Genomic DNA, 17,882 nt, shown 5'->3' with positions numbered 1-17,882 from the left:
TTTGCTACTGTTAATCTCCATCCTCTCCTCCCCCTTTCTTTTTGTTGTTGTCACAGTTTAAATTTGGTTTTATTGTGTTCTTCTTGGAGCTTTTACTTGTGGCTTTGTTTTTTTTTTGTTCTTTGTATCTGATTGGAGAACCCCCTTTAGTAATTCCTGGAGTGGGGTTTTTCTGATGATAAATTCCCTCATCTTTTCTATATCTGTGAATGTTTTTATTTCTCCTTCATATTTGAAGGACAGCTTTGATGGGTATAGTATTCGTGGCTGAAAGTTCCTCTCTTTCAGGACTTTAAATTTTGGGGTCCACTCTCTTCTAGCTTGTAGAGTTTCTGTTGAGAAATCGGATGATAATCTAATGGGCCTTCCTTTATATGTTGTATTCTTCTTTTCCCTGGCTGCCTTGAGAATTTTTTCTTTGCCGTTGGTTTGTGCCAATTTCATTATGATGTGCCTTGGAGTAGGTTTGTTGGGGTTAAGAAAACTCGGAGTTCTGTTTGCTTCTTGAATTTGAGGCTTTAGTTCTTTCCACAGGCTTGGGAAGTTCTCATCTATTATTTGTTAAGCTTAATATTTTTAAATTAACATTTTAAAACTCTTTATTATAACAATTTAGTTTTGTGTACCTCTTTTATCATTCTTATATAAGTATTTAAATGCATGAAATAATAAACTACTTTTGGTATATATTTTTTTATACTTAAAACAGTCATTAGGGCAGAAAACTGGTTGTTAAATTATTTGAATCCCACTACTGCCCTGGTGACTTTAATTTCATTTTAACTGATAAGAAATTGAGCCTGACCAGGTGGTGGCATAGTGGATAGAGCGTCGAACTGGGATGCAGAGGACCCAGGTTCGAAAACCCAAGGTCACTGGCTTGAGCATGGGCTCATCAGCTAGAGCATGGGATCATAGATATGACCCCGTGGTTGCTGGCTTGAGCCCAAAGGTCGCTGGCTTGAAGCCCAAGATCACTGGTTTGAACCCAAGGTCACTGTCTTGAGCAAGGAGTCACTTGCTCTGCTGTAGCCCCCCACTCAAGGCACATATGAGAAAGCAATCAATAAACAACTAAGGAGACTAAGAAGCCGCAACAAAGAATTGATGCTTCTCATCTTTCTCCCTTCGTCTGTCCCTCTCTCTCTCTTTCTGTCTCTGTCACACACACACAAATTGATAAGAAATGGAAGCAGAATATAATTCTAGCATAAGTTAATGCTTATTTTACTAAACCTTGAAAATGATGAAAAACTTTCTGAGCCTAAAGTGTATATTTTCCTTAAGGTTAGCTTTAAAAAAAAAAGTAGTTCCTCTGAATTTGGGAAATGTTCTTAAAACTTACCACCAAAACTAGTAGTACTAAGTTCATTAGTATAAGACAGTACTAATATTGCATAGGAATTGTTTGATTGCAACTAAGAGGCAAGCAGAAAAAACTATTTCAAAGTATATATTAAAGCTTCAAAGCACTAACAAGATATTACTAAGTCAATATCTGGGAGAGGATAATAACCCTAGATTTTCTGGCTGCAATTGCCCTCATATATATGACCTGAAATACAGTCTTTTGGAAATAACAATCTTGTTCAGTCCCTATCAAGGCAGGTCTTAGTACACCATGCTTTGACCTGAGACCCTGAAGGGCTGAACCTGGGAGATAAAGGTGAAGAACCTTGGAGAGGTGAGCTGACTCATAGCCTCTTTTCCCTGGTAAATTTTGCTGATGTGAGCCTGAGCAGAGGTCTGAGAACCTGCATTATATACTAGCAGAGAGCTGCTGCTAGGGTTAAGAAACCAGCGAGCTTTTACAGGAAACTAAGGGAACCCCAAGCATACAGCCAGTTATCCTGTTGGGATACTTGCCAAATTCTGAGGCTTTACAGAATGGGAGGCTAAAAATCTCATTGGAAAGCCTTTGAAAAGCAGAGCAGACGTTTTGGCAATCTCACAAGATACAGACTAGAGTCAGGAACCTGCCAGAGGGAGAAGCCCCAGGAAATTCTCAGGCTCTCAGTTAAAACCCCTGGAGGGCGATGCTCTTGGAATGGAGATGAGCCAAAAATAGTTTGAGCTTTACTAGAGATGAACCTAGCCTCCAGTCCATGTCTGGGTCACGATGATCAGCCACCACCATCACTGTTTACTAGAGGGAAGGGAAACTCTAAATGACAGGACCGAAAACAAGAGAGAAAAATGGACAAGATCCACAGGTAACCCAGATACTGCAGTCATCCAAAAAGGATTGTAAGAGAACTATGTTCATAATCAAGTAAACAAGAAAAAGGGTAGAAAAAATAAGTAAAACAATAGATAATATCAATAGAGAATTGAAATGTATTTAAGAGAATCAGGAAGACAATATGGCAGTTCCTCAAAAAGTTAAATATAGAATTACCATATGACTCAGCAATCCCACTTCTAGGTATATAACCAAAAGAATGGAAAGCAGGGCTCAAACAGATACTTGCACAACAATGTTCATAGCAGCATTTTTCTTTCTTTCTTTCTTTCTTTCTTTCTTTCTTTCTTTCTTTCTTTCTTTCTTTCTTTCTTTCTTTCTCTCTCTCTCTCTCTCTCTCTCTCTCTCTCTCTCTCTCTCTCTTTCTTTCTTTCTTTCTTTTTTTCTGAAGCTGGAAACAGGGAGAGACAGTCAGACAGACTCCCACATGCGCCCGACCGGGATCCACCCGGCACGCCCACCAGGGGGCGACGCTCTGCCCACCAGGGGGCGATGCTCTGCCCCTCCGGGGCGTCGCTCTGTTGTGACCAGAGCCACTCTAGCGCCTGGGGCAGAGGCCAAGGAGCCATCCCCAGCGCCCGGGTCATCTTTGCTCCAATGGAGCCTCAGCTGCGGGAGGGGAAGAGAGAGACAGAGAGGAAGGAGAGGGGGAGGGGTGGAGAAGCAGATGCGCGCTTCTCCTGTGTGCCCTGGCCGGGAATCGAACCCGGGACTTCTGCACGCCAGGCCGACGCTCTACCACTGAGCCAACCAGCCAGGGCCTCTTTCTTTATTTTTTTAGTGAGAGAGAGACAGACAGGAAGGGAGAGAGATGAGAAGCATCAACTGGTAGTTGAGGCAATTCAGTTGTTCATTAATTGCTTCTCATATGCACCTTGACAGGCAGGAGGAGGGGGCTTCAGCCAAGCCAGTGACCTCTTGCTCAAGCCATGACCTTGGGCTCTAGCCAGCAACCATGGGATCCGTCAGTGATCCCATGTTCAAATCGGAGACCTGGCACTCAAGCTGGCAAGGCTGTGCTCAAGCCGGCAAACTTGGGGTTTCGAATCTAGGACCTCAATATCCCAGGTCGATGCTCTCTCCATTGCGCCACCACCAGTCAGGCCATAGCAGCATTATTTATAATAGCCAAAAGGTGGAAACTATGGTTGACCGTTGAACCACATGAATTTAAACTGCATGGATCCACTTGTATGTAGTTTTTTTTTTTTTTTTTTAATTTTTAAAAATTGATTGATTTTAGAGAGGTAGAGGAAGAGAGAGGGAGAGGCATTCATTTGTTGTTCCACTTAGTTGTACAATCATTTGTCACTTCCCGTATGTGCCGGGGATTGAACCTGCAACCTTGGTGTTTCAGGGGATAGTACTTTAAACAACTGAGCTAACAAGCCAGGGACACTTATACGTAGTTTTTTAAAGCTTTAATTTATACTTAAAATTTTTTTTCTGCTTGCTTTTTAGTTCTAATCAAACAATTCCAATGCAATATTAGTACTTAGTACTACTGATCTTAGTACTACAAGTTTTGGTAAGTCTTAACAACATAATTTCCAAATGCAGATAGGCTTATTTTTTTTTAAAGCCAGCCTTACAGAAAAGATTTATTTCAGGCTTAGAAAACCTTTTCATCATTTTCAACTTTTACTAAGATAAGCATTAAATTATTCAAGAATTATATTCTCCTTCTATTATCAATTAAAGGAAAATAATGAGTTACTTCAACTATATTCACTCATAATGGAATATGTATCAATACATGCCTTACATTTTGAAGGTTATTGTATTAATGTAAGATAAAAACATGTCTATTTCATTTTGGCTTAATTTCTTAGAACAATAGTTCTACCACCACCAGATGGTGTTAACAGGTCTTCCTGGGAGGGCTGTAGTGGGGATGAAATTTTTCCTAATCAAGTATATTTGCTTTCTCTGGAGATGCAGTACACACTAGTACATATATTAAAGATCTGGAGATGTCCTCAGTAAAGTCTGTTTTTACCTTTATTTAACCCTTGGTTTTCAAATATAGCTAACCTTGGAAATCTCTTATCCATGTTCCCCCTTTTAATGTGCCCCCAGGCACCTACTTTGAGAAAGGTGGCCCAGAAGAAGGGAAATAAACATTTCAAATAGTTTTTGTTATTTATATGTTATTATAGTTGATAATACAATTTCTGCTTTTTTCTTCTTCATTGAAGGTAAGTCTTATAGGGTTTTTGAAAACTTTATTAAACTTGAACTTCATCAGTCTCTTCTGACTGAAGGTAGCAGAGAGTATGAGCTTTATTTAGAGACAAAACTAGGATCAAATTCTGGCTCCACCATCACAGGAAAATTCTTCTCTGAGTCACATTTCTTTATTTGTCAAATGCTCTTGGGGGGATAACACTTGTTCTTGTAGTATTTATCTTACCTTACTGTAATTATTTATTTTCTTCCCTCCTATAAGATGATAAGGTTGGGATGTCTTGTTCCCTGCTCTATGCACACACCTGGCATCAAAGGCCTGGGTTAAGAGGAACCACTTAATAATTACAGACTCTTTAATAAGTTATAATAATTGGAATCCCAACAGTATTTATTATCAAAAATATAATTCTCAGATGAAATGTTTTAATGTTATTTACATCAGAATATCATTTACAGCAAAAAATAAAAAGTTAAATTCACTTATCTTCAAACATTTAAAATATAAGTGCTATGGAACCAATAATTACTATTAGAAATCTCAGACCAACAGAGAGATCTTCCTGTGATATAGCCAAACATTAGGATAGAACTGAAATAATACATTAACTTACATGCTTTTTAAATACATTTCTAGTATTCAAGAGTGCTTCCATTTACTCAAAAGATGTGTTCTGGAAAGTTTGCCTGTACATAACACTACACTTGAAACATTAAAAAAACCTATCTGATAGAGTAAACTTAAAGTATATTTGAAAAACAAAAATCCCTCTTTGTAATGAGGATGCTCTCACACTAGTCTGTATTATATATTTAGACTTATGAATGGGAATAGTCCTACTAACTTGGTCATATCAAAATGCTAAGAAGTTCAGCACAATTCTAAGGCCAAATTACCTTTTACTTTTTGAAAATACTACTAAATATATAAGTAGTAAATATAATAATTTATTAATATAACATATCAATCTAGGTTTTTCCATATACCCAGAAAATAAAAAATACTTACTATTATTTTCTTACAGTCCTTTCCTCTGCACAGTTCTGTATAGGTGGAGTATTGCACATATATAATCCAGCTTCCAACAAAAACCACCAACCAGGAAAAGAAAAGATATTTCATCCGCACATATGAGAAGCGAGCCTGTGAGTAAAAGAGCACATAACGATCATTCATTCAGCACCAAGTCAGCATTCACTACCCTAGAACATCATTTTCTCCCCCTTCTTGGAAGAACTCAATATATATTCTAGGCTTTCATATGGCAATTCTCCTAGAACAAAGTGTACTTTCACTGAGCTCAAACAGTACTGGTCTTAGAAAAGGAAGCTCCTTGGTCCTGCCAAGGAAGAAGGGAACAAAATACCCTTTAAAATGTATAACCTTTCAAATACCACCAGCATTGAAAGCTACTTATTAAGCACAAGCACGTGTACCATCCTACCCTGGGCACCCTGTAAGATCAGGTAAACAGAGACAAAATTCCTATTTACTACAAACTCACAGAAGACTTTTCAGATAAGAATCTTCAAGTTATTTATGAATAATTATGATAAAAATAATTGTGTTTTGGCCCAGACCAATTGGCTTAGTGGTAGAGCATCAGCCCAGTGTGTGGATGTCCCAGGTTCGATTCCCAGTCAGAGCACACAGGAAAAGCAACCATCTGCTTCTCCCCTCCCCCTCTCGCTTCTCTCTCTCTCTCTCTCTCTCTCTCTCCCCCATTCTCTTTCTTCTCCTCCTGCAGCCATGGCTTGATTGAAGTGAGTTGGCCCCTGGTACTGAGGAGGGCTCTATAGCCTCTGCCTCAGATGCTAAGAAGAGTTCAGTTGCTAAGCAATGGAGCAATGCCCAGATGCACAGAGCATTGCCCCTAAGTGGGCTTGCTGGGTGGATCCTGGTTGGGGTGCATGCAGGAGTCTGTCTCTCTGCCTCCTTTCCTCTCATGAATAAAAAAAAATTGTGTTTTAAAAAAATAAGACCAAAGAATTGGCTAGTTGTCCAATGCCTCACAGTGAGGTACAGCCAAAATAAGAAATTAAACTCCTAGTTCCCTACTGTAGTCACGAAGGCCTTATGTTCTTTCTATTCATCCAACCAAATGCTTCACCTAATGGATATTCTGGAAAGTTGAGAATGTTACAATTATTAAAGGAGAAATGACTAGAGAAGAAAGGTTAAGATATATGAAGAATACATTGCTCCTTGCATGTCGTCTTGTAAAGCTGCACAATAGGAACCTCTTTGCATTGTTTTGTTCCCAGTGCTCTGGTATCTAATTGCAACTTGGACCAGTAGGAATCTTTTCTCCATCAACCTATCAACAAACGATGGCTGCTACCAATCTAATGCCAACTGGTGTCCCCATCTGGGGTGCAGGAAAAGGAGAAACTTTATTTAAGTGAATAGTTTGCAAACCAGGGAAACATAGCAACCAGTTGAATTTGAAAGTACTGGCTTATACAGAGAATATGCTTGTCGTAGTCCTGGGTTAGTCCATTTTTATGCAAATGAGAATTGCAAATTTATAGCTTGATTGGTTCAAAAGAGCACTGTTGTGACTGCTTAGAGTCTCAGATCCTGACTGGTTGTTATGGAGCTGCTCCGATTGGTCAATAAAGATGCAAATGAGGGTACCAATTGGATGGGGCTGTCTCAGCCCATTGGTCAAAAAAACGATTCCAGAACTCCTTTATAAGATATAGCTTAGGCAGCAGAAACTCAGTGCAAGAGTCTTGCAGCTCAGTCTGAGGCTTTCTGTAATGTGCAGTGTGCGTGAGAGGCCTCTCTCTATAAACAATGGCTGCTAGACTCCAATTATAAATTTAGGCGCTGTTAACCACAAGGAGAGCTTTTTGGCAGGTATATTTCTTCTTGGGAGTCAACAAACCACATATCAAACAGTTTAATATTCAAAAGTGTCACTTAGTCTAGATAGTTTGATGTTTATCTTTTGAGTCTAGAGCTCCAACGGTCTGGTTTTATAAACAGTAGAATTTAGGACTATGGAGAGAACTGAGCATAAGAAATTAAAGATATGTAAACAAACAAGAAGCTATTTTTGCTTTTAATCAGCAATAGTCCTGCCTCAGATAAACCCATTGGCCACGATACTACCACTGCACAAAGCTACAAGCTAGATTTACTTTTACAATCACAAGCCAGTTTCTCACACTGGGCAACAGTAGGATACTGTGAGTACTGTGAGCATACAATGAAAGCAGAAAGAGATGAAAGAGACATAAAAGTGCACCTGCACAAGACAATGAGTGCAAAGGGAAAGAGACTCAGGAAGTACTGAATTCTGTTGGCCCTATTTATGGTTTAGATATCGGTCTTTGTGAGGTTAGCAGATGGTGAATCCCATTACCAAAAAGCATAAGTACAACAAATTCACAGTTAAATAATAGGTCTATAAGCTTTATTATTTTATTAAGCTTTTAAATTTTATTAAAATATTACAAATACCTTTAATGCAAGGTATTTTTGTGTAGTCTAAATGCATCCAATAAAAAGAAAGTTCAGACAATTCCAAATTACGTCACATAAATGACAATGGGGTATATACCAAGGGGTTTGTTTGAAAGACATTTAAGATTACCTAATAAGAGGTATGGCCATCAGATAGAAATAGCTGTGTAATAGTAGTATTATGAGGCTTAAATAGGATTAAATGGCATGCTACCTATAAAACATAAGTACATTCCTAGGCACATAGAAAAATATTCAAATGTTAGCTAAATCAATATGCAAAGCACTAAGCAAAAAGCCAATAATGTTGTCATTATAATTTAGGCACCACCTTCTTTTCTGAACCTGCCAAGAAGAAAACTGAATCTGAATCTGATCAAGCCTTTTGCTCCAACTACCAGTTTACAGGAAATCCAGGAGACAGAGGAACGTAAGCGACACTGTTAGGATACAATCAGCAAACTCCAGGCTGTGGGAAACGCTGCAGCATACAACCCAGATTCTTCAAGAAATAAATTACAAGGGGAAACTAAAGACAGGTTGGGAAAAACTAAAAATTAAAAAACATTGAATAAATACATAAAATAGTCACAATATGTGGATCTTTTCTGAATCCTGATTTGAATGGAAATACGTGAGAGCAAATGATATTTATGAGATAATGAAAATTTGAAGATGGACAAGATGGCTGATGATATTTAAAAATTATTTTAATATTTTAGGCATGATAAGAGTCTGGGATAATGTTTAAAGAGCCCTAACCTTTTACAGATGTATTTTGAAATATTTATCAAAGAATTGATATATCTGGAATGGAGTATGGCTGAAACAAGACTGACCGTGAGTTGATAATTGTTCAAGCTGGGTGATGGGGACATGCCTTCTTTTGTATGCTTTTCTCTGCTGATTTAAAAAATCTTTATACTGTATGATAAGACAGACTGCCACACCATGACACCCCCTCCCACACATTTTTTTTTAGCAACTATAGTCTACTATGTGCCAGTTACTGCCTTAGGCACTTTGGGCACATTTGAGTGAGTAACAAATGCATAATAAATCTATCTTACAAGCACCCTTAAAATAGTTTAAAGTGTAAGCTGAGGGACCATGGCATGGTATAATTTTACTTTCAGAAGTCCAATGTTATATTAAGTTAATAAGTTAATATTTTACATGATTTTTTTGAGATAGAGGTTTTTTGGGGGTGGTTTTGTGACAGAGACAGAGAGAGGACAGATAGGGACAGACAGAAAGGGAGAGGGATGAGAAGCATCCATTCTTCGTTGCGGCTCCTTACTTATTCATTGATTGCTTTCTCATATATGCCTTGATTGGGGGGGGCTTCAGCAGAGGGAGTGACCCCTTGCTCAAGCCAGCAACCTTAAGCCCAAGCTAGCAACCATAGGCTCAAGCCAGAGACCTTGGGCTTCAAGTCAGCGACCTTTGGGCTCAAGCCAGCAATCATGGGGTCATGTCTATGATCCCACACTCAAGCCACCTACCCTGCACTCAAGCTGGATAAGCCCACACTCAAGCAGCAACCTCAGAGTTTCGAACCTGGGTCCTCTGTGAAACCCCAGGTCCTCTGTGTCCCAGTCCAACACTCTATCCACTGTGCCACCACCTGGTCAGGCAGGTGTTGAGACAGAATTTTAAAACAAGATTAATTTCAATTCATTTAGTTAAAGAATCAAGCAAGACCTGACACTTTTCTTTTTCCCTCTCTCTGCCTTGCTCCACAGAAGGAATAAGTCCCTGAATAAAGGAAAACAACACAGACCCTACTAGTGAGTAGGTTCCAGCCCAGTGTTCAAGATTTAGTCCAAGCTTTCCTTCTTCTGAACACCCACCTCAAAAAGTCCAGTGATGTTAACTGCCCTTTAGATTCTCCAACAATAAGTTTTACTTAGGTTTTTGTATAAATGTTCAATAAAACTACCATAAAATGCTTTGTAATACATAGTGAGCTTAATAGATGTTGGAAGCTAAGAGTTTTGTATATCTCTCTCCTGCATATCAAATTTAATAAATTGAAATCATTCTGCTTTTCTATATAACTCAAATAACTACATTGTTAAATTATCTCTGGCATATGTTTAAACTGAAAAACATTCTGTGAACTGGCTTGCCCGCTGAGTGCTCATCATGATACAGAATGCCAAAAATTTTGCAGAGGAAATTAATGACATTCCCAGCAGGGCACTGGGCATCACCTGTTGTAGACATAATAACAAAAGGAGTGAAACACATTTCTACTCCAGCATGCCATGGAAAATTACTGTGATTTTGGTGTAACACAAAATAGTACAAGGACCTTCATATGTCCTCTAATATCTACAGATCCTGCTACTTCATATTTAAAATCATGATTGAAGAAACACAGCTATAAATGACATATATAGCTATTAACTAGTTTTATTGACCTGTGTGGCACTCACTTACCGTAAATGTCTCTGGTGGTCTGTTCTATACCAACTACCTAGCCAATCTGGTTTTTGATTAAAAATTTAGTTATTGTTTCTGACTTTTTTATTTATGTTGAACTATTGAACTACCCAAAATACTGCCAAATAGTATTTCTAGTTTTCTGATTTTTTGCCTAGCTACTAATGGTGCACTGCTTTATTCCAAATTATGATCCTGAAAAGCATGATAACAATTTTAGTAAATATACTATGTCAGTGATTTTCAACGGGAGTCAATTTTGGTCTCTTAGGGAACTCCTGGTAATGTCTAGAGATAATGTTTGTTTCACAACTGGGGAGTGCAACTGGAATCTTGTAGGTACAGTACGGAGATTCTGCTAAACATCCTACAATGCACAGAAAAGCACCCCCCCCCCCCCCCGCAACAACAACAACAAGGAATTATCTGGCCCAAATGTCAATAGTGCTAAGGTTAAAAAACCTTGTATATGGTTACATGGTAAAATGAAAACAAAAATTATGGGTTTGAAAGAATCAAATTTATATAACACTACCATTTCATTTTAAATTAGCCTTTAAAGCATAAACTATTGCTAATTATAAAAATATAACATCTGTCTGGAAGTTAACAATTAGAGTACATGACTAGCAATATTTCCTTATAAAGAAAGAAAAATCACTGGGGACAGAAAAGATATAACTATAAAACAAACTTTCTTACCAATTTTACTAAGAAATAGTAATACTTCATTTTTTATATCATTTGATCACATTGTGATAACTTTTATTTCCAAACTAATCTGATAACCTTTAATTTTGTTAAATAATTTTACATTGTCTCAAAAATAGGCATAAAGAAACAACACATCAAAATTTAGCCATTTAAGACTATTATCTATTTCATATTTAATGTCTTTCATAAACATATAAAGTACAAAGTCCATTTATTTTACCCATAAATACTCCCTACATGGATGTTATTAATTTTGAGTAGGGAATTAAAATATGCATCATATCTTTACTTAAACCCACAAGTAGTTTACTTAACATACTATTTAGTGGACTTAAACCAGGGGTCAGGAACCTTTTTGGCTGAGAGAGCCATGAACACCACTTATTTTAAAATGTAATTCCATGAGAGCCATACAATGACCTGTGTATGTTACACATTATCCAATAAAAATTTGGTGTTGTCCCAGAGGACAGCTGTGATTGGCTCCAGCCGCCTGTAACCACGAACATGAGTGGTAGGAAATGAATGGATTGTAATACATGAGAATGTTTTATATTTTTAACGTTATTATTTTTTTTACTAAAGATTTGTCTGCAAGCCAGATGCAGCCATCAAAAGAGCCACATCTGGCTCACGAGCCATAGGTTCCCGACCCGACTTAAACACTCAGGAGACACAACAGATAAGATTATTGCTTGCTAAACTCAAATATACTCATTTTGTCATTCATCATTTCATAGAGAAAGCTGAGAGACATATTTGCCCATTTTAATTTTTTAAAAATTTTATTTATTTATTTATTTATTTATTTATTTATTTAGTGAGAGGAGGGAAGGCAGAGACAGACTCCTGCACACCGCCCCAACCAGGATCCACCCAGCAAGCCCACTAGGGGGCAATGCTCCATCCATCTGGGGCCCTCGCTTCATTGCAACCAAAGCCATTTTTTAGCACCTGAGGTGAAGGCCATGGAGCCATCCTCAGTGCCCGGGGCCAACTTGCTCCAATTGAGCCATGGCTGCAGGAAGGGAAGAGAGAGAGAGAGAGAGAGAGAGAGAGAGAGAGAGAAGCCAGAGGGGGAGGGGTGGAGAAGCAGATGGGTGCTTCTCCTGTGTGCCCTGACTGGTAATTGAACCTGGGACATCCACACGTCAGGCTGACGCTCTACCACTGAGCCAGCCAGCTAGGGCTCGTCCATTTTATTCAAATTTTTTCATCACCAGTTACTCTGAAATGATCTCCAAAAATTTTTTCCTTATTGTTATATTGACAATATTGTAGCTAGCTGATTTACACAGCATATTTAGAAGTAATCTACCTGTAAAAACTAGAGTAAAAATGAATATTTAGAAAATAGTTTTAAAATTGATTTTAGAAAGAGAGGAAGAGAGCAAGAGAGAGAGAAAGAGAGAGAGAAACATCAATTTGTTATTCTACTTATTTATGCATTCACTGGTTGATTCTTCTAATCCTTCTATGTGCCCTGACTGGGGATAGAACCTGCAACCTGGTGTATCAGGATGACACTAACCAACTGAGCTATGCAGTCAGGGCTAGCAATAATTTTGAAAATTAGCTGTAAAAAACCCCCAGAAATATGAAGAAACCACTTAATAGAGTAAATATTTACTGTACATCAAAACACTTGCAGATATACTTTATTTGGAATGGATTCTATCTTCATTAAAGAGTGCCTCACAGCTAGTTGGAAGGCTATTGGAAAACCATTAGGAAGAATTTCTAAGTGTACCAAATTTAAACTATCTTGATAATTTTCACGAACATCAAAAGATACTTATGATAATCAAAGAGACATAGAAAAAAATATTATGTTCCAAATAAGGAAAACCTCATTTTTATAAGTTAAAAATAATGACAATAAAGAGTATAAAAATGTACACACTCCCCAGATTGTCTTGCACATGAAAATGCTTTTTTATCACGAAACTTTAGAGAGGAATTCCTTGTCAAAGGGCATTAATGGTCTACTGGTCAGAGTTTTAGCATTTTCACCTCTCTAACAGTTGAATTTTCCTAGTTGTTCTGATCTAAATTTTAAAGGTTTTATTTGCATGAGCATATTGTTTTGATTTTACTGAAACTCTAGAATTAAAATTCCAACAAGAAGCAGATAATTTTCACATTTTCTCTGAATTCTAGTTCACATTTCTCATGCTTAAATATTGACAGCATCAAGAATGCAAGAACAGCTGGGGAATTGGTTGTATGAGGTGATCCTTAAGCCTGTGGCTAGTTACAACAGTCATTACTATTTCAATGTGTAGTGTCAAAGTATGCAAAAATGCTTAAGATATATACATATATATAGTAAGTGGAAAAAAACAGCTTTCAAAACAACATACATGGTATGTTCCCAATTTTGCTTTAAAAAAAAAGTTATCAACTGTAGAAACTGCAAAGAAATAAACTAAAATATCAGAGGTGCTTATCTCAAAATGTCAAGAACGGTGGGATTATGGATAATTTCTACTTCTCTTATCGATCACATAGATTGTCTATAGTGAATATGTTCTACTTTTTAATCAGAAACCATGAAGTTTGTATATAGGTGCTCAGCATATCTATTTTAAAGTATATCAAGTCTCCTGGTTGCTTTCTAAAAGCTTTTTTACTGTAAAATATATCATTCATATAGAGTTATTTAAAATATATGTTAAATTTTAATTAGAAATCAAATAACCATGTAACTACCCTTTGGGTTAAGAAATAAAATTTTTCTAGTGCCTTCACTGACCCCATGTTCCCCTTTCCAATAAAGGGTTAATTTTAATGTGCTCCAAACTTCTAAGACAATCATTTATGTAGTCATAGTAGTTTAATCACTGAACAGGTTCATCTGAAATGTTTGATGTTCATTGCTCTTGAACTTTACAGAACAGAAACATATACCATGTATTCTATTGACTAGTATCTTTCAGCATTATATTGTGAGATCTATCCATACTGCTGCATATAGCCATAGTTTGTTCATTTTATTGGCTATGGAATATTCCACTGTCTGATTTTTTTATTAAGCAATTTACTTCATTTTATACACAATCAATATATAAATTTCAAAATGTATATGTTTCCTTTTCAAGTTATAATAAAAAAGAACCCCACAATGTGGAGCCACAATCTATGCCTGACTTCATGAGAGATACTCTGGGTCTCATATATTTCATCCATTGTTCCTGGAAATCATGGACTTAGTTTGGGAGAGACAATAAGAACATATAGTTCAACCATATGCTGATGTGATACGAGGCTTAGAATGATTAAACAGTTTTGGCCCTAAGTCAGTTATGCCAGGAAGAAATCTCAAGATATTACACGGGAAATGTCATAGAATTCCTTGGAGGTATGTGTGCAACTTTAGTTATTAGCCAATGAGGAAATGACTTGTCCCACCAAAAGCTGGAGTCTATAACCCTTGCTTTGCTGCTGCTTTAGAGAACACAGTCCAGACACATGTTTAAGAGAGCTGCAAGGCCTAGAAAACAGATCAGAGACGACCTACGATTAAAAGTGAAGGTACACAGAAGGCCTTTAATGAATAAGTAGACAGTCAGCATTTCACAGAACATATGGGAGGCAGTAGTGGCCTCTACTAGCCCTCTACATAAAAGGAACATTAGCATTTGCAATAGCAAATGAAAAGAATTCAGCCGTCGGGTTCTTCAACATCCCAGTGCAGAAGGACAAGGGTTAAGAAAACTAAGGGTTTCAATGATCTATTGCTGTATAACAAACTGTCCCAAAACTTAGTGGCTTACAACAATAATTTATGTCTTTCATGGTTCTGAGGGTTGATTGGACTCATCTGGTCAGTTAAATCTTGAGTTTTTCATGCATTTGTGACTACGGCTGAAGTCATGTGGTGAAGGACTGACTGGGCTGGACTGCAGATGGCTTCTTCATTCACGTGTGCAACCCCTCAACTGGAATGCCTGAACATCTTTGTGCGGCTAGCCATATTCTCCAGTCCAGAGAATGGTGCTCAGGGTAGTTAGGCTCCTTACCTGACTGTAGACTTCCTACTGACCAGTGTGGAAGCTGCATCATTTCTGCCACATGCTCTTTGGGTTACATAGGGCCTAATCAGATTGAATGAAAGGGGGCATAGGGTGTGAGTACCAGAAGGCGTGGTCACTGAGGAGTCCTCTTTGGAGACTAGCTACCACTCTAGGATAGGATCAGCAAAGCAGGGTGCAGGGGTGAGGAGAAAGCAATGTGGAGGTCCTCTCAGCCAGAACAGAAACAATTTCCTTGTTCATTCTAATTAAGGGTTCTTCCATCTTCCTTAGTGGGGAGGAACTGGAAATTACAATTAAAATCCCTTAATAGTATGTGTAGTTGTATATATTTATGTATACAGTTGACTGAATATAGTTCTTATTCTATATCATGGGTACAGTAACTCTCAACAAATTTTTAGTTATGCACACAAAGTCCCGAGTTAAAGAGCTAATTGAGATGTGGTTATGGATATGTTTCTAAGATTCACATCATCTTATTATTTTAGTTAAGATTCTGGCACCCAGAATTCTGGCAAGTCAGGTGTCCATTTTCTCTGTTTAGTTAGCCAAAGGCACCATACTGGATCTAAAACTTACTAAAACAAACAAAAGACACATTCAAATCTTACACGGAATACTAGTTGGCAATTAAATTCACTAGCAATTCACTTACTAAAAATAAAGATTAGCTATGTTTTTTTTTTATTCTATCTATTAATTTTAGAGAGAGGAGACAAAGGAAGAGAAAGGGGGTGGGGGGAGCAAGAAGCATCAACTCATAGTAGTTGCTCCTCATATGTGCCTTGACTGGGCAAGCCCAGGGTTTCGAATCAACAACCTTAGCATTCCAGGTTGATGCTTTATCCATTGCACCACCATGGGCCAGGCAAAGTTTAGCTATGTTTTTACCTAAACTTAGATTAAAAAGCATGATCCCTTTAAACTTCAGATTCTAAAGCATATTTTAAGCAAAATATATTTGGAATAGTTACTTAAAAGGTTGTACATATTAATATAACATAATTTTCAACATAGTTTTAAATCTTGGGAGTATCCAAAGCCTGATTATAATTTAGATTAAACTTGATCATTGTAAGAGGACTTTAAAATAGAAATGAATTTTAGTTAATACTTTGTGAAGTGAATGAAGGAGGCTGTTGAGCTCTAAAGCTTTCTTTTCCTGTATTCATTCTTGTGACTTCCAGACACAGTAGCATTTAAATACTGAAACCTAACCTCCTCCCGATACATGAGAAAAGCAGATGTGTATGTTCAAATACCAGGGTGGCTAGAGAAGGGGTGGGGGAGGTTGGCCACCTCTATGTAACAACATTCTGCCTTTGTGTCACTGAAAGGACTGTGGCTGTTCAGGAAATGTGATCCAAAAGGAGCTACTGTTCCTATGACCTAGTCTACTCCATTGGCTGGTGCTTGCCATAGATTTCCAAGAACCCTAGAGCAGAACAACTTTTTGCATACAACAGGTTGGGGAGCGTCCATATAATCAGCTGTCTCTGAAGGTAAATTCTTTTTTTTTTTTTTGTATTTTTCTGAAGCTGGAAATGGGGAGAGACAGACAGACTCCTGCATGCGCCCGACCGGGATCCACCCGGCACGCCCACCAGGGGCGAGGCTCTGCCCACCAGGGGGCGATGCTCTGCCCCTCCGGGGCGTCGCTCTGCCGAGACCAGAGCCACTCTAGTGCCTGGGGCAGAAGCCAAGGAGCCATCCCCAGCGCCCAGGCCATCTCTGCTCCAATGGAGCCTTGGCTGCGGGAGGGGAAGAGAGAGACAGAGAGGAAGGAGGGGTGGGGGTGGAGAAGCAAATGGGCGCTTCTCCTATGTGCCCTGGCCGGGAATCGAACCCGGGTCCCCCGCACGCCAGGCTGACACTCTACCGCTGAGCCAACCGGCCAGGGCCTCTGAAGGTAAATTCTTAATTTGTTAAGCAATTAAAATGTAATTGGCATGTAAAATGGTAACTACATCAGGGTTAAAATAGTCCTCAGTGAACCCAGATTCTATTTTTTTTCTCATCAAAGTATTTTAATACCAAAAAAACCCAGTACACACTCAGTGTAGAAAAAAACTGACGATAGAGAATTATGTAATTTTATAAGATAAATAAGTCCTGGGAATATAATGTACAGCATAGGCAACAATACTGTCTTGTATATTTGAAAGTTGCTAAGAGAGTAGATCTCAAATGTTCTCATCACAAGAAAAAAATTTGTAATTGTATGGTGATGGATGTTAACTAAACTTACTGTGGTGATCATTTCACAATATAAGCATACAAGATGGGGCAAAAGTAGGTCTACAGTTGTTCGTATGGAAAAACAATAATTATAAACAATAATGCAAAAATGAACTATTTCTCATACTCAGCTGTAAACCTAATTTTGCCCCATCCTGTATATCAAATCATGTCATACAACTAAAACTAATAAAATGTTATATATCAATTATATCTCAATTAAAAACAGAATTATATAATAAATTAAATGATGCAGTGTGGTTTCTTTCCTAGTTATTTTCCATGTATGTAAATATATAAAATACATTATCTTTTAAGAAAAATAATTGAGGTCATATTATAAGTATTATTTATTTCTTTTTTTCACTTATACTATATACATGTTCCTGAGCTGATAGTCTTTTTTTTTTTCTTTTTATTTTAGTATTGGCAACGCCATTTTATTTTATTTTATTATTATTTTTTTTACAGAGACAGAGAGAGAGTCAGAGAGAGGGATAGACAGGGACAGACAGACAGGAATGGAGAGATATGAGAAGCATCA

At 37.8% G+C, this 17,882-nt stretch overlaps 1 protein-coding gene across 2 annotated transcripts in view; it reads right to left on the bottom strand.

Annotated features, from left to right (window-relative positions):
• The window catches only part of DIPK1A (divergent protein kinase domain 1A), a 131,121-nt gene that overhangs the window by 33,200 nt on the left and 80,039 nt on the right, over nucleotides 1-17,882 (bottom strand). For both annotated transcript variants that reach the window (XM_066376776.1, XM_066376777.1), the window contains exon 2: nucleotides 5,439-5,573. In XM_066376776.1, the coding sequence (XP_066232873.1) occupies nucleotides 5,439-5,573 (135 nt within the window). The remainder of the gene's footprint in view (nucleotides 1-5,438; nucleotides 5,574-17,882) is intronic.

This window comes from Saccopteryx leptura, chromosome 3 (genome assembly GCF_036850995.1).
Source record: "Saccopteryx leptura isolate mSacLep1 chromosome 3, mSacLep1_pri_phased_curated, whole genome shotgun sequence".
Taxonomy (NCBI): Eukaryota; Metazoa; Chordata; class Mammalia; order Chiroptera; family Emballonuridae; genus Saccopteryx; species Saccopteryx leptura.
The sequence above is the reverse complement of the archived record's forward strand: the minus strand, read 5'-3'. Positions and strand labels throughout refer to the sequence as shown.